This window comes from Sphaeramia orbicularis, chromosome 15 (genome assembly GCF_902148855.1).
Source record: "Sphaeramia orbicularis chromosome 15, fSphaOr1.1, whole genome shotgun sequence".
Lineage (NCBI taxonomy): Eukaryota > Metazoa > Chordata > Actinopteri > Kurtiformes > Apogonidae > Sphaeramia > Sphaeramia orbicularis.
In genome coordinates this window covers 17808245-17831978 of record NC_043971.1, presented here as the reverse complement: position 1 = coordinate 17831978, position 23734 = coordinate 17808245, and the positions used below count along the sequence as shown (strand labels likewise).

Genomic DNA, 23734 nt, shown 5'->3' with positions numbered 1-23734 from the left:
AATGTCCACCCATGCGAAATATGCATGATAAAATAACTTTCCACGCAGTTCTACTCCTTAATAAATGGGCTTGTTTCCTTCCGCTGCAAATACCAATATACATATTAAATCAATCACTGCAGTTTTCTGTAAAAACATATTATTGAAAAGTTGTCTATAGGCCTACTGGATGAAATTCAGGTTAGTTTAGTTGTATTTAACCCATTTCATCTGTTATCATCATAAAGTCAGCCTATGCATTTATATACTGTTAAAAAAAAGTCACCATTTGGATCTAAGTTTTAGGCTTAGATAAGAGCCCTCCACTACATACTTATTTCAGTGATTAATCTGTTTCATCAACAACATGTTACAATGACAAGAAAAAGTCTAATAAAAGTAATAAATAGTGGTAAATAACTAAAATTTGACATATTAATCAAGAAATAGTAATGTACCTTGCTTTTTTTTTTTTTTTTTTGTAAAACAGTACATTTGAAAATTAACAGTGAACAACAATAATTAGGCTATGTTTTAGCATTAAAAATATCATTTCGGTTAAACAACATACTGGCGGATTAACCATCATAAAAAATGATTTTGGTAATTACCACTGCTGTTAATTTAGGGCAGCTGTGGCAGAACCCTTACATTGGGTGGTGGTCTATTACATTTATTAACCACTGTATATAAAACAGAACCATTAAAAGAGACTATAACCTAATAATGAACCGATATGAATCATTTTAAGTATAACATTACAAGAGTTAATCTTTGCTCTATCTCTCTTTTTCACTGTGCATTAGAGCGTTTCTCAGCAACAGGACGCTAATGGACAGAGAAGCTACTTCATTCACAACACACAGAAAAGCATCATTTATTTGTCTTTTATTATACAGTTATTTAGAATATAATTTAGTACTTTTGACCGTACATTCCTTCGATATTTTCCAGTGGTTGTATGTTAAAAACATTAACAGGTCTAGCTAAGTTAGGTCGAGTATTCTGCTGCATTCAGGGTCCAACGAAAATGTTAAAATTACGGGTAAAAACCAACTCGAAGATTCAAGATCAATAACTTTTCATTATATTATTAACTAAAAGTACGACTTTTTGGGTTTTTATTAGATCTGACCGCGATCAAATGAGATACCAGTATTTGAGGTGACTTGTAGAGTTGTTTCGCAGGAATTTACCGAGGGCACCAGAAGGCAACAGATCCTGTCCCGCAAAGTTAGCTAGCGGTAGCATTAGCCATGGCTGCAGTTAGCCGGTAGAAGAAACCCGCATCATCATCATCCTCATCACCAGCATCACCTCACACACTATGACATAAAAGAAGTAAACTGTACGAGCCAACGGAGAGGAAGACCTCTGACACCAGTTAAGTACGTCTACATATACAAGACGTTTTTTATTTGTTTTAATTTTCGTAAAGAATGAACGGGTTTAATTTCACCTCACAGCGGTTGATGTCGTTATTTGTGGCCGGGAGGAGGACGGACAGACTCGGCCTGCTTTAGCATCACCGCCCGGAGTTTGTCTACTTATTCCAGTAACATCATCATTTCACGTCGTGTTTGTACAAAGACACAAATACTCGACCTAATGTTTTTGTTAGTGACATTATGTAACGTTAAAGCAGTGGTGCGTTCAGGACTTGACAGGCTGTGATGTGTTTAAGGAGGATGGAGTGTTTGACCTCCAGTAAATGGTCTGATATAATACAGCACCCACCACAAAAACAGGGAAAATTAAACTCAGCAAACCCATATTCACCACTGTCTCATAGTGTTTCATAATTATGGCATAATGTGACATAATTATGATTCATGATGCACTGATAATTACATATTATTTAACAACAATAAGAGCCTTTCTCAAGTTTTCAGGGTAATGAATTAGTAAGTCATAGATTTGAGAATGGTTTCATAAAATGCTAAAATCTCATGATATACAGAATTTGCCAGATGAACAATAATGTAGGGTGCACGATCCATTATTCCTTAAAGACAATATTATACGCTTTCAGGATAGTACATACTGCATGGATCCTAACACATGACTGCTTGAATCTTATTTTAATTTCAGGTATTTTACATGAATTCTCTATGATCATTATGGACCAATCTAATATTTGTCCATTGCCAATCTCCTTGAAGTACAATTATTTTAAGCTTTAACTTAACCATCTGTCAATGCTAATGAGATATTAAGTCATATATGTATCTCATATATGTATCTCATTACAGTCATAAATATTAAGAGAAAGTATCTCATTATTATGGGAACAGACTTCTGTATGATTAGACTAGATTGATAATATGGGATGCCTGCTGTAAATTTACAGTTAGTATTCATATAGAATTGTCTTTTACTTACACATTTCCCTAAAATGACCAGTTGATAATTCAACAAGTGACAGGAGGTGATTTGTTCTGATTGAGATGGCATGTTTATTTTAGGTAAATATGACAAATATTGACAAAAGACAATCAGATAATTCATCAAATCAAAATTAATGGACAGGTTCAGTGATAAGAGAGTAATCTTTTGCTCCATCACTTTAAATCTGACTTCCCCTGTCTAAGTCTTTCCCATTAATGATGTAGACTGTGGTGGCCCACTATAGTCTGTTTGGCTCCACCACAATCTTATAATGAACTGAAATATTGAGGTGAGCAGAGTCTTACATAATCATTTTGCTGTTGATGTAAATTAAGGTTACAATGCATGGTGATGAAAAAGAGACAAACTACACACGCTATATTATTATTATTATTATTATTATGTTTACCTACTGATGTTTATATTGTGGCCCCTCAGCATGGTAGGTACAGGATGACTTTGTGGGAAACATTTTTTGATAATAATCTTTAAAATTAATGCGTTGAGATCTTTTTTCCATTTGGTGTCTTGTAGAGATGAGCCGCTTCTGCTCAGACAACAACAACTTTCCCTACGACAACAACGTCCTGGTTTTGGACATGGTGCTGGGCTCTCTGTGGGGAGTACCCCAGCCCATAAACTGGGACAATGTGGCCAAGCTTGTGCCGGGCTTCACTCCTAAGGAGGTAAGAGGAGTTCTGGATTGTGAGAAATATCTGCATTCATCCAGAATGTCTATTTGTCCATCTGTGCCATTCCTCCATCCTGAGTTGTTTGGATATAATGATGCGAATTTACAGTGTGCCCGTCGATTTGAGGAGCTGAAGACCACCGGTGGGTTTCCTCATGTGGACAATGAATGTAATGCACTGACAGAAGGACATAACTCGTCTTCAGATGGCCTGCCCACACTGCTGGACACTGGGGAGGTGGTGGAGACAGGAAACAGCCAGAGCACCAGCAAAACCACAGGTCAGATAGTTCACAATGAGCAGAACACTTCAAAGACACTTTAAATACTACATCTCAACCGTCTCCACTCACTCCTAGAACCAACACTTCATTTTATTCTGTGTTTGCATACAGCTTTGGAAATAACTATTAGTTACTTTGACAAAGCGTGTACATTTGCCAATCACACAAAGGTTTTCTGGTTTGCAAATATGAGATAAAAATCTGACAAAGGACACAGGAAGTGTTTGCTAAACCCAATTTAATGAAGATGCAAGTTTTATTTCAATTAATTGCCTCAAAAAACCTAATATTCTCAATATGTTGGAAGACCAAAATGTCTTTTGCTTGATTTATTATGCAAAGGCATTAGTACAGGATATGGTAATGACACAGAAGAGTGAATATGTCCGCTGAATAAGAATGACTAATCTGAATTGGACCCAGAAAAAAAAAAAAAAAAAACTGAAGCTTTATGCTGTCTGTCCCCTCACTCCCTTCTGCTCCCTGAACTTCACGCATATTATCTTACCTTTGGCATAGTGACTGATTTAGATTTTTTTGTTTTGTTTTGTTTTGTTTTTTGCAGCACAGATTGTGCTCATCAGGAAATCATCAGGTCGCATTAGGGCAGGAGAGAGGGCAGAGCTATAGGATTATTCACAAGTTGTAACCATGGTAAAACCATGGTTAATATGATACATTGACTTGACACTGAATAATAAGTAGCATATCAACTAAGAGCTGGTGTGGAATATCAGAGATGTTCTGTAACTGGATTGAAAGTTCACTTGTTTTTTTGTTTTTTTTAGTAGTGTCCAAATCAGCATCTTCTGGAAGGGTGGATGTTGTGGAGAAGAAAGAGAAAAGAGTCTCTTTAGAGGAGGATAACAAACCTCAAAAGCCACGGGAGTATGTTTTCAACTTTTTGTCTCTATGAACTGTTTCACAAGGATTTCCCTAGGTTTTTGGGGGTCCTAGATACAGTACACCCTTTTGTTCACTGTTGTTATTTGACCAAAAACGATACATTTATGCTCATTTTTGCTTTTTTATAATTAGAATGTTGATAAAATATCAAAGACACACAACAGTGTTTTTCTGTCTGCTTTTCTGAGTGATAAAGAAATCTCACAGAATTTTGGTCTAAAATGCTGAGGTGCTACACATAACGTTTAGGGTTTTTAAAGGACATTAATACTTGCATACACCGGACAATAGTAGGTCATGGTGATGCACATTAGTGCTGGATGTCACCCTCTGTAAATCATAAAAAGAGGAAGACGAAGTCCGTTTGGAGCTGCTGTAGAAAAACTGTGGACTCTTTTTAATCCCCTTAAATGTTGCACAGTGGATATTTAATGGCAGGGTCAAACCTGTCCCAGTTTTCTGGAGTCATGTTGGCTGGTGGGTTTCTTCATGTAAACATTTCCTCTCCTCACAGTCCCAACATGGTCATCCATGTGTGCGATGAGACCAAGAACCTGAAGCAGGACTTCACCTGTCCCAGAGACCTTCTGGTCAAAGAGATGCGTTACTTTGCTGAGTATCTGTCCGTGGATCCGCAGCGGTGGGAGGAGGTGGACATCTCGGTCCACTGCGACGTTCAGATCTTCGACTGGCTCATGAACTATGTCAGGAGGAACTCAGCAGGAGAGGGAGCCAAGGACAAACCCCGGCTCGGTAAAACCCAGGAAAAACTTTACTTCAACAGTCGATATTACATGAAATACACATGTTAATGCCTGAGCTGCCACTTACACTCCCTGTTTGTGTAACTCAGTGGATGGTGCTTGATTTATTTTCATTTTTTTGGTCACTAAACGTGGTGTGTATTTGGTGGGTCACTGGCTGTGTGTTCTGTGTTTTATGTTCGTCCATTGGTCATGTGGTGTTTGTCGGTTACAGAGCCCAGCAATGTGATCTCAATCCTGATCTCCTCCGAGTTCTTGAAGATGGATACGTTAGTAAGTGTTGTGACGTGTTATGCTGGGTGTTGATGGTGATGTGCTTTGGGCCTTTTGTTTTTCTGATAATTCAGTGTAAAGTATGGAAACTGAATGGTACAAATCTTTGTTAATTATACCTTTTGAGGACAGGACAAGAAGTATTGGGACAGTTATGCACTATTATTCTACATTTAAGTGTTAGGCTTATGCCAGTATATAAAGAATTGAATTGTATGACCTCAGAGCAAATTGGAAACCTATATCATATGAAAAGGAACATGCTGAGGTAAAAGTCCATGAAACTGAGCTGAAGGAACACTACCCAAAACTGAGGACAAATCAATGCAGAGAGACTTGAGCAAAACTCACAGCGGTTTGGCTTTAATGTATTAATAATGGCTTGAGAATAAGCTTCAGTCACATTGAAATCCATATTGCGTGATTTTTTTTTTTTTTTTAAACGGCTTCACATCATTTGTTAAATTTGATCAATATCAGAATTATGAAGCCACGACAATAACAAAGATGTTACATGTACCAAGCACCATGCAGTATTTTGATAAATGTCAATCTATTATTTGTCTGTTATGAAATTAAGACAATAATACTGATTTAAGACCACATACAGAAGTGGTCTAGTATTGGAAATGTCAGATGCTACTGTATGTGATCTGAGTCACATAAATCGCATAAAGACATATGATTTTTGCCATTTATGCCTGCATTTGAGATTTATGACCAAACTGACTTAGCAGAATGTTTCTCACTTGACTTAGGATTTCTATGTTGCAGCACTGACCCTGAAAAACCAAATACAGTCTGTATAACTGTCCAAATACTGATTGTCCATGCTAAGATAAGACATAAAAAAAATATCATATAGAAACCATGTAAATATAATCAGCCTGTAATGTTTACAAGGGAAACAAGAAGCCCAGAGAGCTTTGTTAAGTTCTTGCTGCATGGATGTTTTGGACAGTATTTATAACTTAAAGAAAGAATGTATTTAATTAATTAAAGTACAGACCCAGTAGTATTCACATGGTAAGAATGAAGGCAGGGTCACTGAAAATTGAATACATTTTCTCTGTAAAAGTGGTGATGAGAGCTGAATGTGTTGGTTGATGTACAGGTGGAGGAGTGCATCCAGTACTGCCACAAACACATGAGCGCCATCGTGGCCACGCCCTGCAACATGAACTGCATCAACAGTAACCTGGCCACTCGGATTGCAGAGCTGTTCAACCACAACGAGGCCGACGACATCAGGGATAAAAAGGACAAGTTTAAAAGGTAAGAAGAACACAAAATATCCGAAATCAGGGTTTCTGAAAACTTATCGTGTATGTGTAGGCATATGGTAACAAATGTAGCTACTCTTTGATCATTTTCTTCTATTTCACCTTTAAAGCAAATTGTTCCAGAAGAAAATTGAGCGTCTGTTCGATCCAAACTATAAGAGCAGGGATTCACCAGGAAACGCCTCGACTCTCTACAGGTTTGTACAAGCTGGAAGTTTCACCTCCACAGAGTCTTAGTTGTGTTTGTTTGTTTTTTCTCTGGTAATTTCGTCATGTTTGTGTTAACTTTCAGGTGTGGTCTGTGCCTTAAGCTGCTCACCAAAGACACAGAGAGGAAGATCTCCTGTGTTCCAGGGAAAATTAATGTTGATGCCCGAGGAGAGATCATCTATTCACATGTCAGGTATTATGACAAATCAGTGTAAAAGGAGAACAGGCTTACCCTATTCAGAAGGGTTGGGTCAACATTTTTTATGTGGTTCAATATGAAGCTGAACACCAGACCGAACCACTTTACCAGATTTTACCACTAGATGTTGCACTTCCACTCTGCACATGCATCTGAGTGGAAAAAATGAGTCTGTCAGTGTCTGTGAATGAGAGTTTAGCTGACCCATTTCTACCATTTTGCTTTTTAAGGGCAGTAATGTGTGTGTGTTTGCAGACAGAAGAGCTGGGATGTGCATGAATACATCACAGACCTGTATGAGGAGCTCAAGTCCTGGGTTCTGGTCTACTGGAGAATCTGGGGAACCATCAACTACCTTACCTGCTCCAGATGCCAGCAGGTGAGTGTGTATGTGCTACATGTGTAAAAAGTGGCTGAGAAGATAAAAGAATAAGACACAAAGACAAGTCCTTAACAATGTTGTATACTGTGTTTGTAATGACATAGACATACAGTTAGGTACTACATAGTTTTTTGTTGTTTTTTTTTAATAAGAAAACTCTGATGTTATATTTTCTGATGGTGTGTGTAGGTGTTTGTGTGTGCGGAGCTGACCCACTGCAGATACCACCCTGATAGTGTGTTATACCCTGGTTTGGGAGCAGAGAAAGGATGGCATGGTGCAGGAATCTACCCCTGCTGCAACCAGAGGGTTTTACGTTTTGATCCCACTGGTATGCCCAAGGTAAAAACACACTCTTACACCGATATCCCACGAAAAACAAAGAAACAGAAGACACTATTAGGAGACATTTTCAGCAGGGTCTTGGTTCCTGTTGTTGTTGTTAATTGTTTCTTCAGTTTCTTCATCCAATCATGACTCACCTTTTATAAACACAGTGTTATGTTGAAGCAGGAGATAATTATAAGTGTCTTTGTACCATCGTTGATAACAGTTTGAGGTTTGAGTCACTAACCAGTAACATGTATTTTTATCTTTAACTTTGTGGCTTTAATGTCAGTCAGACTTTTATGATAATGTTTTATTCTTGTTCTCTTGAATAAGTACTCCCCTTTTTTTATTTTCATCACTGTCTCACAGAAATAGAAAGCAACTGCAAAGCATTGTAAAGATATGCAGTGAAATTACAGGCTTATCATTACTTTATCATCCTCACTAGTCACCATTTGGTGAAATTTGCCGTTTTGATCTCAAAATTGCCCATCCACGTGGATTGTCTAAATCAGAAAAGTTTGTTGTTTTTTTTTTTGGGAGGGGCGTCACTGATACTGATGAAAGTCATTGCCATATAGGCCTCTGGAGGCAGCACACTGAGCACTACAGGTTGAAAAACATCACTGCAGGTCTACACCTGACTCTCCGAACCCACTCAGTAAAATGGACTTTCAGAATCTTCAGCGATGTTGATAGAACACATCATGCGAGTTTTTTGTGTATGTATTTTTTTTTACCCCCTAAGAATTATGCACATGCTCCAAACCTTCAGGTATGCGCAACCGCATTCTTTTTGATGTGAACATCTGGTAGTGAAACCTGTCATACTGAAATTACCCCTGTGCGGATTTTCCAAAGAAAATAATAAAAAACTAGAAGCACTCGGAGAGCGCAGACCTCCGCCAAGGCTGATCAGTGCCCCCCCCCCCCCCCCCCCCCGTGGGCCCCCCCACCCCCGATCACCACCAAAATTTAATCATTTCTTCCTTATCCCATTTCCAACAAACCCTGAAAATTTCATCAAAATCTGTCCATAACTTTTTGAGTTATGTTGCACACTAACGGACAGACAAACAAACAAACCCTGGCAAAAACATAACCTCCTTGGCGGAGGTAATTAGGAATAATCTGTATTATTCGGATCACTGTAACAGTCAACCATCTGTTAACTTTATTTATCTGGTCAGTTGGTCGGTTGGTTGGTTGGTCGGTCGGTCGGTTGGTTGGTCAGTCGGTCGGTGGTGATTTAGTTTGTCATCTTTTTCAGTCCCTCTGAGTTTGCAGGTCTGTAATGTATTCTGTCCTTGTGGTCCAAATTTCTGAATAAGCAGGAGAAGAACAGAACAATTCCTTTGTCCCTGCTACTGTAGCTACATATGTTTTATCGTTTTTCATCCTATTGTTGGTTCTGAAGGTCGGTTGCTTTCAATGCAGTTTTGTTGACTGCACACGATTTGTCCACCTTGGGGATAATAAAGATAAAGATTTCTTGCAGAACAACTTTCTTGACTAAACCAAGCTACATAAAAGCAGCAAGAAAGAGAGTTACAGCATAATGGGTCTGTGTCCACAGGCAGGATTTTTTGTTTTGGAAGTTCCCATGACCTGACGTTCAGAGTGCCTGTGATGGGCACTTATTGTTGCTATAGTTACAAACAAAACCCTCCTTACTACATTCATTCATTACTGGCTGGTCTAAATCACAATATGTGAAATACTACTATTGTTTGCTCATAAAAAGTAGTTTAAAGATGTTTTTCAGGTGGGAATGTATGTGTCTAAACTTTAAATGTGCAGCTGATTTATCAAGGAGATAAACTTAAAAAATTGAGCAGGAAATTAGTCGATCACTGCTTTATGGAGTATTAGCATGAATAGACTGTCAGAGCTCAGAGCATCACAAAGAGAACTGCCTCATATTGTTTTCTAAATGTAATGACATCCTTATAAGACGAGACACTTGTAAGTTAACTGTTTATAGAAATACTTACCTCATTATTAGTGTCACCAAGTAGGATGTGTTGAAATGTGTTTTAGTCCGAGGCTGCATCAGAGCGATGTAGTGTATAAAGGTTGAGCAAGTGGTTCAAAAACCAAAGGGTTGGCGGTTCAAATTCCACTCTGTCCTTGTCATATGCCGTTGTGTCCATGGGCAAGACACTTCACCCACCTTGCCTCCAGTGTCACTCACACTGGTGTACGAATGTTTGGTGGTGGTCATTTGGTGCAAATTGACGGCCGTGCACTATAAAAATCTAATCCATTATTATTCAAGTTTTCAGAATGTATTATATGTGGAGGATGTTCAGTTCTTTCATTAGATCATGTAAATCCATCAGTATTAGATCATAAATAACTGGGTTGTCACTGAGTTTCTCCTCCATCATTATTGATATTGTAAGTCATGTCTCTTGTTGATTTTGATTTGTTGCTGAGAGCAAAGTGACATTGATGATCTAAAAGTTGAACTCTTTTCAACTTAGAACACTGTGAGCGCAGCGTAAAAAAACCCATTGTGCTCTGAGAACGCTGAGTGCTTTAAAAATAGAATCTGACAGTGCAAAAAAAAAAAAAAAAAAAAAAACTGCCTGTGGACACTAAGCCTAACAAACATTAAGTAGCTGTATTACACCTGGGCGTCCAGTTTGCATCAGGTCAAATATTCTAAGTTGAGCACGTTCTCCCATTTTGAGAAAATGCAAGTGCTGAGTGCATGCATTTCCATGTTTTTGTGTCTGCAGGGCTGTAAGATGCGGGACCACATAGTGAGCGTCCCTGATGAGGAGAACTGTGACGAGGAGACTTCAGTCCAGACCAGAGTCCTGAACGACCTGCTTCTGCACCGAGACGCAGTGTGTATAACCCACACAGCGTCTGCAGAGGGGTGAGCACCACTGTGTGGAACATTTAAAGCTGTTAGCTCTTACTGATCGTTAGTGTTCAATTAAAATACACTGCCCAGCCAAAAAAAAAAGTCACACATGCAATATTTGACCGCACCACTTTTGGTTTTGGTTACAGAAGGCGTTCACTGTGACATCTTTTTTGCCACATAATGCTTACGTAGTGTCACAATAAGGTTCATAATATTTTTTCCCTCTATAGGTGCGTTAAATTTTGATTATTCATGATGGCGAATTGGTCAGCTGCATCAATTCTGCATCACATCCCAAATTAGAGTCTGGACTTTATGGTGGCGAATCCATGTGTCAACATGATGTCTCATTCTCCCTGATCCATTCCGTCACAAACCTGATGATCCTGATCAATCCTGGCATTGTCCAATCTTCTTGACATTAGAGACATGAGAGGACACTTACTGCATCAGTTAGAGCAGTTGTTCCCAACCTTTTTTGGCTCGTGACTCCATTTTAACATCACAAATTTCTGGAGGCCCCAGAGATTCAAAATGGTGATTTTTTTTTTTTTTTTTTTGCTTAAATTAATTTGTTTTTGATCATGTCATAGTTTGGTATAGTATGTTGCAAAAAAAACATTAATTTTAGGCGACATTTAGGCTATTTAATGTATATTATTACAGATGGAGACAGAAAAGCCAAAAAAAAGTGAAGATTTTATTTTCCTTGATCAGGATATGTACAGTCAGTCCAGCTTGTATTTCCAAGGCTGACAATTAATACTGAACAAACAATAACTCAAACTATGAATTATGAAAGAGCTGCGGCATCTTAAAACTGATCACAATGAACATTTGAAAGACAAACAGTACCACAGTGCTTCAGTTTCAGCTTCACAGTTTGTCATGTCTTTTTTGTATTGTGATTTTCTCTCTCAACTCGCCATATATTTTTTATTAATAAGTTTTTATTTTTATTTTTATCAATTACTAGAAATTTCAGGCGATCCCATTTGAATTCCAGGTGACCCCATGTGGGGTCCTGACCCCAAGGTTGAAAAATACTGAATTAGAGTTAAATAACTTGTTACAGCTGAAACATATTAACCACTGCAGTACTTACCAATGGAAGGATCTGAACTATTTGCTTAGTTACAGTAAATCCAGTGAATGTCTCCTGTAATCAAAACCAAAGGTGATGCAGTGAAATGTTCCTGTCGCGATTTTTCTTTGGCCGGGCAGTATATATGATACTGTGTGTGTGTGTGTGTGTGTGTTAGTGCCGAGGAAAGTCCGTCAAGCTCAGAGAAGGTTCAGGACTGCGATGTCCTCCTGGAGCCGACCCTCGTTGGACCGCTCAGAGGAGACGGCAGCACTGTGAGTCTAATCCCACCTTTACATTTCACTAGTTGTACATCCTCAACTCCTCTCCTCACCTCCTCTCCTTGTATCCTCTGACCTCAGATACTTTCTTTTTTTTTAACCAGTTTTCCCTTTTGAAAAACTGGAGTCTTCAACTGGTAGGACTTTTCCCTCATTTCCCTCTTTAATCTCATACATCCTGTATTATATTTTCACTTTGTACATGAGTTTCCATCATGATGTTTCTTAGGTCAGTGTTGACTGTCTTTAACCTGTGACCCCTCAGAGGCAGCAGTCTCTCCTATCAGAAGATGAGGAGTACACCACGGGGTCAGAGGTCACCGAAGACGAGGTGGGGGACGAGGAGGAGCTGTCTAAAAAGCAAGGTGGAGTTACTTTTTTATATTGAACATTTTTATAACATTTAAAAATAATCTATGCACTTGAAATGCATTTGAGAAGGGGTAAACTGTTAAAATAACAAGATAGGCTTCCTGCACACTCCTTTTTTGAACACTTATTTCTACAATGTCTCAGTCCTTATGACCTTCATCCCGCATGCCTTCATCAAAAAAGAAACAAAACGTTATATTCAAGTTAAGAGAAGCTAGACTTTTCTTTTTGGCAACATTTTTATAACAGGAAAAAACAGCATCAGATTCTACATCTTAAATAACCAGGATAACCATGCTCATCCTCTGTAATGTTAGCAGTCTGTTTCCTTCATTTTTTGGAAATGGTTGTACCGCCACTTAAAGATATTCCTTCAACTACATTATTTACTGTTTGAGACTTGGAGGCTGTAGTTTGTATCGATTCTTTCACTTTTTGACTTGAAATAAACAGTATTTTCCACAAGTACCTGTCTTTAAGAAGCACATCAGTCGTGCTACTTGCTGTAGTGTTTCAATCATGTTATTCATCCTGAGCGCTGCAGGAAAATCCAAACAATTTCTAAAACACACAGCAAGTCCCTATTATCTTTAAAAATGTGATATCTTAGGAACATCTAACAAAATGTCATCAGTTTACTTGGACTTGAGCAAATTGTAGCTGTTTTTGGTCACAACTGTTCATTATGATACAAGGATAGTGGACGCATCTGACTGAATTGAGGGTTCAGGTTTTCTTTTTTCCTTCTTACCATTCCACCATCCAATTATCATGACAAAAGCTGACAGATCTTATAATAAAGTGTATGCTCAACAGCCGCTGCTCATCAGGTATCATTTTTGAAACATCTGTCACTAATTGCAGGTTGTCGTGTAAACCAGAATCAGGATCAGCTTTATTTACCTAAAAACATACAAGGAATTCTAGATAGATAAATGCAAAATGTTATTAAAAAAAAAAAAAGACATAAAGAGTAAAATAATAAAAACTCTAAATACATATGAACTCTACATACATGAAGACACAGGTATCTACTTACGTACAATAATAGTGAACATGAAAAATTAAAATGACGATAAAAACAAGTGGTGCCAGGCACAACAAACCCCGCCCCTCGCACATATTTTGCCCATTATAAGTAAAAGGAAAGATTTTAAAAATTCATCAAAATTTGAACTTTGACCTACTGTTCCTAAAATGTAATGAGAGCCATTCTGGGTCACTGGCAATCTATACAGTCAATTTGTTATGAATTCAACCAACAGTTTTGCTGCTACAGAGATGTGATATTTGACCCATTATAATTAAATGGGGAAAAAAAAAAGATTTAAAAAATTCATCAAAATGTTAACTTTGACCTACTGTTACTAAAATGTAATGGCATCTATTCTGTGTCACTGGCAATCTATAAACCAAATTTGGTATGAATTCACCCAATAGATTTGCTGCTACAGACATTTGAAATTTCGCCCATTATAAGTAAATGGGGAAAAAAAAAATTTTTTAATTCATAAAAAAATTTAACTTTGACCTACTTTTTATCAAAATATAATGAGATCTATTCTGGGTCACTGGCAATCTATAAACCGAATTTGGTATGAATTCAACCAAGATTTTTGCTGCTAGAGTGTTAACAAACAAACAAACTGAACCAAAAACCTTACCCCTGCCTCTCCTTGGGGGGTCGGGATGGTACATCTGTGCAACAGCATGTGGCTCGTTGGTCTAGGGGTATGATTCTCGCTTAGGGTGCGAGAGGTCCCGGGTTCAAATCCCGGACGAGCCCTTTAGACATATTGATGCTGTACTCTACAATGTTTAACCATGCAAAACATGAATTAAATACTGTTTTTCCACACAGTGCTCCCCCTTAATAAATGGGCTTGTTTTCATCCACTGAAATTACCTATAGAAATATTAAATCAATCACTGCGGTTTTCTGTAAAAATGTATTATTGAAAGGTTGTCTACCCTTTGCCTCCCCGTCGGGGGGCGGGGTGAAAATAAATACCTGATGTGACTCAGTCAGTTTGGAAAACCATCAAACTCCCACTTTTTGGTAAACCTCATGACTAAAAACCCAGCCCTGGGAAGACGTGTTCAGGTTCATACACTCATCCTCAGAGTCAGGATAGTTCTTCTGGCAAATATTCAACCTTTATATCATCTCTAAAATAGACTGAAGTTTTCGACACATTGTGAGTGTTGGTATAATTTTTCACCCCCTCAGCGATTCCTGCATCACTCACACCGTCTCCTACCATGTGCCTCGTGACGCCCTCAGGTTTTTTTGCCCTTTACTGTGACTAATCACCTCTGACCTCTTGATAAATGTCATGTTCGGCTGCATTAAATGTTTCAGTGAGCTTTGGCCACTGTGGAGCAAATAGTAACAGTGAAACGAGGACACGTAATAATAAAACCCTAGTCTATTTAAACAGACGCTTCTCTCACTGTTCTCTCACGTTGTGTCTTCGTGGCATCTATTTTTACATTACACAGCCTATGTCGTGACACGGATCGTTTTGAAACAGCCTAATGCCATCATTAATATAAGTAATGTACCTCTTATCAGCTCTTTAGTTTTCACTGGGCTGAGTTGAAATTTTACTGAACAAAAACCTTAAAGAATAATTTTCAAAATGTATTAGTGAAAAAAGTTCCTGAAATAAAAAGAAATAATGTGTCTCCCAAAAAAAATCTGAAATACATTTGATGTATAAAATGAAACCATTATACTCATATACAGCCAAAGAAAAAGTGTGAAAATCTGATATTTTTCATAAATATAATAACAAATATCACTTAATTCTGATATACCTGCAATAAATGGTAACACTCACAAAAAAACTTCACATAGTACTTGGAAAAATATACCATCAAAATGAGTTTTTCTTTTGGTCTTAATTTCCAAAACTTTATATTTCCTTTAGTTTTCACATTGTAGTCAAGCACTGACTGTATATATATAGTATTAAAATGGATTATCATATGTAGAAATTCTGGCATAAAACTGACTCCCAGAGATATTGGTAAATGTAGTTTTAGAACTGAAAAAAATCACACTTTAATTTAATGTTTTCACATGGAGGATTACTTGAAAATAGCTACTACTGAGTTGCTTTAAATGGCTTTAATATTTCATTCAGTGGTTTTATTTCACAGGTATTTGTCAGAATCAGAATAGTGTTTATTACCTGGTACAGTGTAGAGTTCCTGGCATTTTTCTTGGTGACAGGCGCAAACATAGTACAAAAATAAAAGTATGATAGAAGTAAGTACTATAGTAAGGAATAAACATACTATTATTACAATATATACCGCTATATACATTAAAGAATATGAATGTTGAATTTAGGGTTTTTGTTAGCAACTATTTCTGTGGATGCATGCTACAAATCATCCTCATTTCACCTGTGTAGACTGGAAAATAAGAAAATAATGATGTTTAGAATACACATACTAATGCTGATATTAAGTCCTGAGCTTCAGTTAGATCAGAGCTTCAGGACTTTGAAGTAATAATAACCATTTTCAAATCATTTCCTAAGAGAAAACCCCTGACATGAACTGCACTAAGGTCTGAATTCTGTTACAAAAGCTGTTGCTTGCTTTCTCCAGCAGATGGCATCAGAATGCTCACTTCGCTCATGCCTTTTTTTTTTCTTCTCATCTCCAGCTGCTAAGAAGGCCAAAAAGGCTCACAGACCTCTGAAAAAACAACTGTCCTCTCCGAACTTCCAACGCAAAGAGAAACAGGAGAAAGTGAGTCATTCCAATCCTTTAGATGAAAGAGGAAACTGCACAAAACCACTTAGACACAGTGAAATAAAGTGCTAAAGTTGCATTTAACTGTCCTAAAAAGGTATTAGTTTTTAGGACATTATGTGTCCTAAAAACTCCAGGAGTTTATTTTGGATTTAATTGGACACACTGAAGGTGAATGTAGCTTATTTTACTGAGTGAGGAAGATAAAGCAACAGCCACGAATTAGAGCTTTCCGCATTTATGCATGACTAGTCCAAAACATCTGCTTCAAGTGCCTCAGCTGGACATCATGACCTCAAGTAAGTGTTTGTTTTGTCTTTTCTTTGATGTCTTTCCCTTTCCACAGTCACAGACAAGAGACAGCACGCCATTCACGTGAGTTCACCTGTTAACACTCCCTCAACATTCAAGAATGTTTATTGTCATTACATGTACATGTAATGAAATTTAGATCTCAGTTAAACCATAATACTCAGATAATATAAAATATAAAACACCCTATAAAAATATGTACACTATAAAAAAATTAAAAACAAATGTAAAAACAGTATGTACAATGGAATGCAATATACAGTTGAAGAAAAAATTATTAGACCACCTTTGTTTTCTTCTATTTCTTATTCATTTTAATGCCTGGTACAACTAAAGGTACGTTTGTTTGGACAAATATAATGATAACAACAAAAATAGCTCATAAGAGTTTAATTTCAAAGCTGATATCTAGCCATTTTCCATGATTTTCTTGATAATAACCAAAATCACTTCAGTCCTTACATCAGTAGCCATGGCATTGTACTGCCAAAAACAGTGCTTTTAGGCATTCCATGTTTTCTTTTCTGTCTGTTTTAGTCACATGATACACACAGGAGTTGGTACTTGATTGCGTAACCATTATTTTTGATGACTTTTGATGGTTTAATAATTTTTCCACGACTGTATGAGCAAATGAATACCAGCAGAGAAGTAAGAAGTCGTGCATTTTAGGCTGAACGTTACGTTTTTCGGAATAAAAAACAAACCAAATCTGTGTTTTTCAGGGTGAGCGTTCAGAAAAGTAAGTGGGACAGTTCTCGCTCCATGCGCTACAACCAGGATGCTCAGAGAGAAGAAGGTAAAGGAGGGATGAATATTTAAAATACCCTCGACACGCTGATGAGTTTCTGTGATTTCATGCTTTTTCTCGTCGCTCCTTCTCATCAGATCAGCGCCGCATGGTGGAGATCGTCGGCTACCTGACGAAGATGAGGTTTGGAGAGCAGGAGCAGAGCAAGTCCAAGGACACAAAAGAGGTGTGTGTTCCTGTTTGCTCACACACATACGATAATATACTGGCGGGGGTGGTCTCTTCTACGATTTAAGTGGGGTTTTTTTGTATATATCGAGTAATGCATGTTAAACAGCACATCAAAATACCGCATGAGGAATATCTCTATTTAGAATGTGTGCATCCTTTAGAGTTCAAATACGAAGAGGATCTAAAACTGCTCTGGTGGTGCATGCTGGACCAATAATCCACTATAACAGTCTATGTTGTTTTTTTTCCTTTAATTTGTCACCTGTCTGTAAATGTAAAACTGCTGTTCAGTATCAGGACTTGTGGTCGTTCCTATGGTGTCTGTGCTAGTTTTTGCAGCTGCTTGATGCTGGATTGTTTTTGCTCTATGTGTGTGTGTGTGTGTGTGTGTGTGTGTGTGTGTGTGTGTGTGTTGCAGCCAGCAGGAGGCATCTACTCCAGACTTGAAGCCCAGTTTAAAAGCTCCTCTCAAGCCAGACAGCCTTCAGAGAAGACCCCCAGGTGCTGTTTTTACTCTAAACACTCAGTTACTATTGAAATGTCACTGTATACACATATTAGTTACCCGGTTAAAATTTCATGTGATGGATGACACAATTTTCTCTTTTACACTTTACAATAATGTTAGATTTTTATGTTCTCAGATGGAAAACACTGCGGTTTCCTCCGATGTGTTTTTTTTTTTTTTTCCTGTTGGCCTGTCTTTCTGTCTTGCTCGGGTCAACTGGTCGAAGACAAAATGAAACTAAATCAGTCTCATGTTGCTTAGAGCTGCGTGCATTGATTTGGTTATCAGACTAGAGACAGGAAATGATCAACACGAACACATGCATCCACTGTCATGAACTATTCATGTAGTTCTCTGAAATACCAGGACCCTGCAGTTAGTGACAGACATTCTAGTTCCAGCAATATTTAAGTTTATTTATTTAGCTTATTTAGCCTTTTACAACCAAAATCTAATCACTTCACTTAATGTTTGAATATTTAATTTCACCCTGTTTTGGTTATTCTTTTATACTGACATACATGATGTTGTTTTATTCCATTTCTTCATTTTTACATTGATTTGACAACATCATGTGATGTCTCTGTAATCTCTGTCCTCTCTACTTCAATACATTTTAATTTATTCAGAGTGTCATGGTTTTTCTAGTTTTCTCTTCATATCTCTTTTATTGTGTTGTGTTGTTTTCCATATTTTAGTGCAGTAATTTTCAACTTTGGGATCGGGACCCCACGTGGGGTCGCCTGGAATTCAAATGGGGTCGCCTCAAATTTCTAGTAATTGATAAAAAACTACAAGTTACTAATAAAAATTTACATTATATAGCCTAAATGTTTCCTAAAATTAACGTTTATTTGCAACATATTATAGCAAGCTATTACACGATCAAAAACAAATTTTTAGCGAAAAAAAAAGTCTCTGTTTTGAATGTCTGGGGTCACCAGAACATTTCTAATAATTTATTTTTAAAAAATTAAAAATTAAAAAATCAAAACTTACTAATAAAAATTTACATTATGTAGTCTAAATGTTGTCTAAAATTAACGTTTATTTGCAACATAGTATAGCAAACTATTACACGATCAAAAACAAATTAATTTTAGCCAAAAAAAAGTCTCTGTTTTGAATGTCTGGGGTCACCAGAACATTTCTAATAATTTATAAAAAACAAAAATTTAAAAATTAAAACTTACTAATAACAATTTACATTATATAGTCTAAATGTTGTCTAAAATTAATGTTTATTTGCAACATAGTATAGCAAACTATTACATGATCAAAAACAAATTATGTTTGCCAAAAACATGTCTCTGTTTTGAATGTCTGGGGTCACCAGAACTTTTTGATGTTAAAATGGGGTCACAGGCAAAAAAGGTTGGGAACTACTGTTTTAGTGTCTTTGCTTGCGTCTTGTTTATTTCAGTTACATCCTGCTGTTGTGCAATTCTGCTTTGTCTGTCAACTCAGTTTTTAAAAGCGCTATATAAATAAAGTTATAATAATTATTATTTTATTTTATTTTATTTTATGTTTATTTGACTGTTGATGTTTACATCCACCTGACTCTGTAAAGCCCTTTGAGATAACCTTGTTGTGATATTGGGCTATACAAATAAAACTGAATTGAATTGAATTATTATTATTATTATTATTATTATTATTATTATTATTATTATTTCATACTTGATTCTAACAGAATGCTTGTGATGTTCTGTCAACTAGCTTTGGAGAAATATAATTCTAAACATAATGATCGATAAACTAAAGTATCAGTGATTCCTAGTAGGATACATTCAAGAGTGAAATACTGTGTTTTTGAAATAATGGAGTCCAACCAACCAGTCGACGTTAAACATTGCTCAGTGTTTATTGAATGGAGCTCCTTGTAAAAACTCTACTCGTGTTACAATCAATCTGTCTGAATGGGTTTGTTGAACCGGAATCTGTTAAAAGACATTCCTGTACAGAGAAAAGACTGAAAGCAACAAACCGACCATTATATTCCACATACAAAGTGTTTTACTCAAAGAATACACTAATAAAAAAACAAAAACGAAACACAGTCAGTTTAGGTGAAGATTTACATCGACTAACACCTTTGATTGAATTTTTTTAATCACGAAATGTGTTGTTTTTTAATCTCTTAGCGTCTTTTAATGGTTTTATTCATGTCAATTTGTACGTAGCATTTGTTGTTTTTCATTTGTTTATAGTAATTTCCTCGTGTTAATTTATCCAGATGCTGTTTGTTGTTTGTTCAGGTCTTCAGGCAGCGATGTGTTGTGTTTTCTAAATGCGCTACACAAACTTCCCTTGTCCTAAAGGTTCAGTATGAAAGATTTGTGCGGGCTTGTGTTTGTGTTGTTGTGCTGGGAGCTGGTAGTTTGTTGACGTGAGTTTACTCCTTGTCCAAACAGTGGCGAGCAGAAAATCCGACTCGAGTCCTCTGCGTAGAAAGGCTGAAATAACTGTAGGCTTTAACGTCAATAAAGAAAGGACAAAATAGACTCCAGATGTAACAGATTACATCACACACACTCCTTCTCATCCTCATCTTCTAATCCAGGGGTGTCAAACATACGGACCGCGGGCCAAAACCGGCCCACCAAAAGGTCCAGTTCAGCCCCTGGGATGAATTAACAGTGAAAAAATAATATTAACATTCAAGGATGTTGAGCTCATCTTAGTTCAGGGGCCACACACAAGCAAACCAGACTGTAAAATAATAGAATAACAACCTATATATAATAGCTCTGATTTTTTTGTCTTTGTATTAATGTGAAAAACTGCAATAGTAAAATGACATTATGGAGATGTTCATGTGAAGGTGTGAATAACCTATGAACAACCTGTAAGCTCCATAGAAAATGAAGTGCAATTTTAACAATATTATGTCTGACACTAAATGTTTTATGTCTTTGTAGATCCACTGTGAGGTGTAAGGTGTAATGCACATGTGTGAATGATAAACTGAGGTGGAATATTGTTAAAACTGCACTGAAGATTGTAAACATTTGCACTAAAACAGAGAAAAAATTGGTGTTGACATTATTTCTAGGTTTTTTTAGTTATTTTACTGCTCTGCTCTGCATGTGGCCCTGAACTACAGTGAGTTTAACACCACTGATGTAATCCATAACTAACTTCTTCCTCTTCTTTTTTTGTCTTCTCCTTTTCTTCTTCTCCTCCTTTTCCTTCTTTTTCTTGTTTTCCTCCTTCTTTTGTTTCATCTTCTCCTTTTTCCTTCTTCTACATTTCTTCTTTTTTTCTTCTCCTCCTTTTTTTCTTCTATTTCTTCTCCTTTTCTTCTCATTTTTTCTTCCTCTTCTCCTTTTCTTCTTCTCTTCTTCTTTTTCTTCTCCTTTTCTTCTCCTTTTTCTTCTTTTTCTTCTCCTTTTTCTCCTTTTTCTTCTTCTTCCATTTCTTCATCTTCTCATTTTTCTTCTACTTTTCTCCTTTTCTTCCTCCTCTTCTTCTTTTCCTCCTTTTCTTCTGTTTCTTCATCTCCTTTCTTCTTCTTCTTCCATTTCTTCTTTTTTCTTCTTCTCCTTTTTTTCTTCTATTTCTTCTCCTTTTCTGCTCATTTTTTCTTCCTCTTCTTCTTCTTTTTTCCTCTCCTCCTTTTCTTCTCCTTTTTCTTTTTCTTCTCCTTTTTCTTCTTTTCCTCCTTTTCTTCTATTTCTTCATCTTCTCCTTTTTTCTTCTACCATTTCTTCTTCTCCTTTTCTTCTCATTTTTCTTCCTCTTCTTCTCCTCCTTTTCTTCTTCTTCTCCTTCTTCCTCTTCTACCATTTCTTCTCCTTTTCTTCTCCATTTTTTTCTTCTTCTCCTTCTTCTCCTCTTCCTCTTCTTCTCCTCCTTTTCTTCTTCTTCTCCTTCTTCCTCTTCTACCATTTCTTCTCCTTTTCTTCTCCATTTTTTTCTTCTTCTCCTTCTTCTCCTCTTTTTCTTCTTCTCCTTCTTCCTCTACTACCATTTCGTCTTCTCCTTTTCTTCCTCTCATTTTTCCCTCCTTTTCTTCTTGTTCACCTTCTTCTTCCTCTTCTACCATTTCTTCTTCTCCTTTTCTTCCCCTCATTTTTTTCTTCCTCTTCTTCGCTTCCTTTTCTTCTCCTTCTTCTCCTCCTTTTCTTCTTCTTCTTCCCCTTTTTACTTCTTCTCCTCCTTTTCTTCTTCTTCTTCTCCTTTTTACTTCTTCTCCTTTTCTTCTTCCTCTTCTTCTTCTCCTTTTCTTCTTCTCCTTTTTACTTCTTCTTCTCCTTCTTCTTCCTCTTCTCCTCCTTTTCTTCTTCTTCTTCTCCTTTTTACTTCTTCTTCTCCTCCTTTTCTTCCTCTTCTTCTTCTTCTTCTCCTCCTTTTCTTCTTCTTCCTCTTCTTCTTCTACTCCTTTTTTACTTCTTCTTCCCTGCAGATCTAAAATCCGCTACGCTCAGATCAGGACCACCTAGACGAAGCCATGGAAAAGCAATGGAGATCTCCAGGGGTGAGAAACAGAGCGTCCCACCTGCAGCCCTTCCAGCACGGACACGCCCACCTACACCCCCCCCTCGCCCCCATCCCTCCTCCCCTCTGCGTCGCTTCCCTCTGTGCTTATCTCAGGTGAATACGAATGGATCACCGTCTACTGCACTCAGCTAGCTGTGTACGTCTGCAGTGTCTGGAATCAGCCGATGCACTTTGACTCACGGACCTCTGCGTTTGGACCTGGACGAATCAAAAACAAGACGACGGGAGGAATTATAGTCTCAAGTAGAGCCAGTTTAGCAACAACGTCCCTGACCACCCGGTAATCCTCGTGATAATAGACACAACAGTAGTTCTAACTGACCACACAGCTGGTTTTAGCTACGTCACTATATCGTACTGACTTTAGCGCTTGTTGTCTGATGTTACACCCCAATGTACGGATCAGACAAATGTGAAAAATTATTTACGAATACCCCCCTCCTTCCCAGTTCTGGTGGACCTATAGTCATTCCTTGTTGTGCTGGAATGTGACAGCACTTGGACCAATAAAACCTGAATGAATGAATGAATATATGAATGAAGGAGCGAATGAACTCCACCTTGTCTTATGTCGTACTTTGAATCAAACAAGGTGCTTTACAAATAATGGATGAATCTATAGTGAGACCGAACAAGTTTATGAGATAAAAATGATTAAATCACATTAAAAACAACCTAAAAAGTAGAGTGATAGAGTGGAATAAATACTGGATTCAAAGGCTAAAATTGGCAAATAAAAGCTAATACAGTTAGTACTGACTAGAAGATGTACCTGACCAGTAAAAATACACTCACAGTCAATGAAAACTTTGAGACCATATTTTTCGACATAATTTTTATTTTGAAACCCTAAACTGGAATTTTTTCATATGAATCATTTGTTTAGGATATTGGCACACAAAAACAAAAATCTAAAGTTTCAAGAATAATTTCAAAACAATAAACTTTTCATTCATTCATTTTCTGAACCCGCTTTATCCTCACTAGGGTCATGGGGGTCGCTTGGAGCCTATCCCAGCTACATAGGGGCAAAGGCTGACATATAGAGACAAACAATCACTCTCACATTCACATCTATGGACAATTTAGATTAACCAATTAACCTATCAGTGCATGTCTTTGGATGGTGGGAGGAAGCTGGAGTACCCGGAGAGAACCCACACAGACACAGGGAGAACATGCAAACTCCACACAAACTCCAACAAAAAACTTAACAAGAGAAAATGGCACCTGCCGAACACAAAGTCACAACAGTCAATGTATCAGGTATGGCCTGGTTGTCACTCGCTCTTGCCCTGGATGCGGTCTATCATCATCAGAGCCTGTGGTGTTGTGGCACTCAACCAGGTTTCTG

General features: G+C 37.3%; 1 protein-coding gene and 1 non-coding gene across 4 annotated transcripts; both read left to right on the top strand.

Moving 5' to 3' along the window:
* Positions 1-1212: 1212 nt before the first annotated feature.
* On the top strand, positions 1213-22934 carry sanbr (SANT and BTB domain regulator of CSR). Of its 3 annotated transcripts, none has more exons than XM_030155779.1 (21): positions 1213-1362; positions 2902-3053; positions 3168-3339; positions 4131-4230; positions 4763-5001; positions 5227-5285; positions 6400-6560; positions 6679-6765; positions 6861-6971; positions 7233-7356; positions 7549-7701; positions 10434-10576; positions 11830-11926; positions 12037-12069; positions 12198-12297; positions 15984-16069; positions 16419-16447; positions 17110-17183; positions 17273-17361; positions 17785-17867; positions 22286-22934. In XM_030155779.1, exons 2-21 carry the CDS (start codon positions 2904-2906, stop codon positions 22320-22322), a joined length of 2127 nt encoding a protein of 708 aa, XP_030011639.1. In that variant the 5' UTR covers positions 1213-1362; positions 2902-2903; the 3' UTR covers positions 22323-22934. The 3 variants fall into 3 exon arrangements, with proteins under 3 accessions (XP_030011639.1, XP_030011638.1, XP_030011640.1); XM_030155778.1 differs by having other exon boundaries at positions 1213-1367; XM_030155780.1 differs by lacking the exon at positions 12037-12069 and having other exon boundaries at positions 1213-1367.
* trnap-agg (transfer RNA proline (anticodon AGG)) lies at positions 14019-14090 on the top strand. The gene has a single exon. It is a non-coding gene; the product is annotated as a tRNA-Pro (tRNA).
* Positions 22935-23734: the final 800 nt, after the last annotated feature.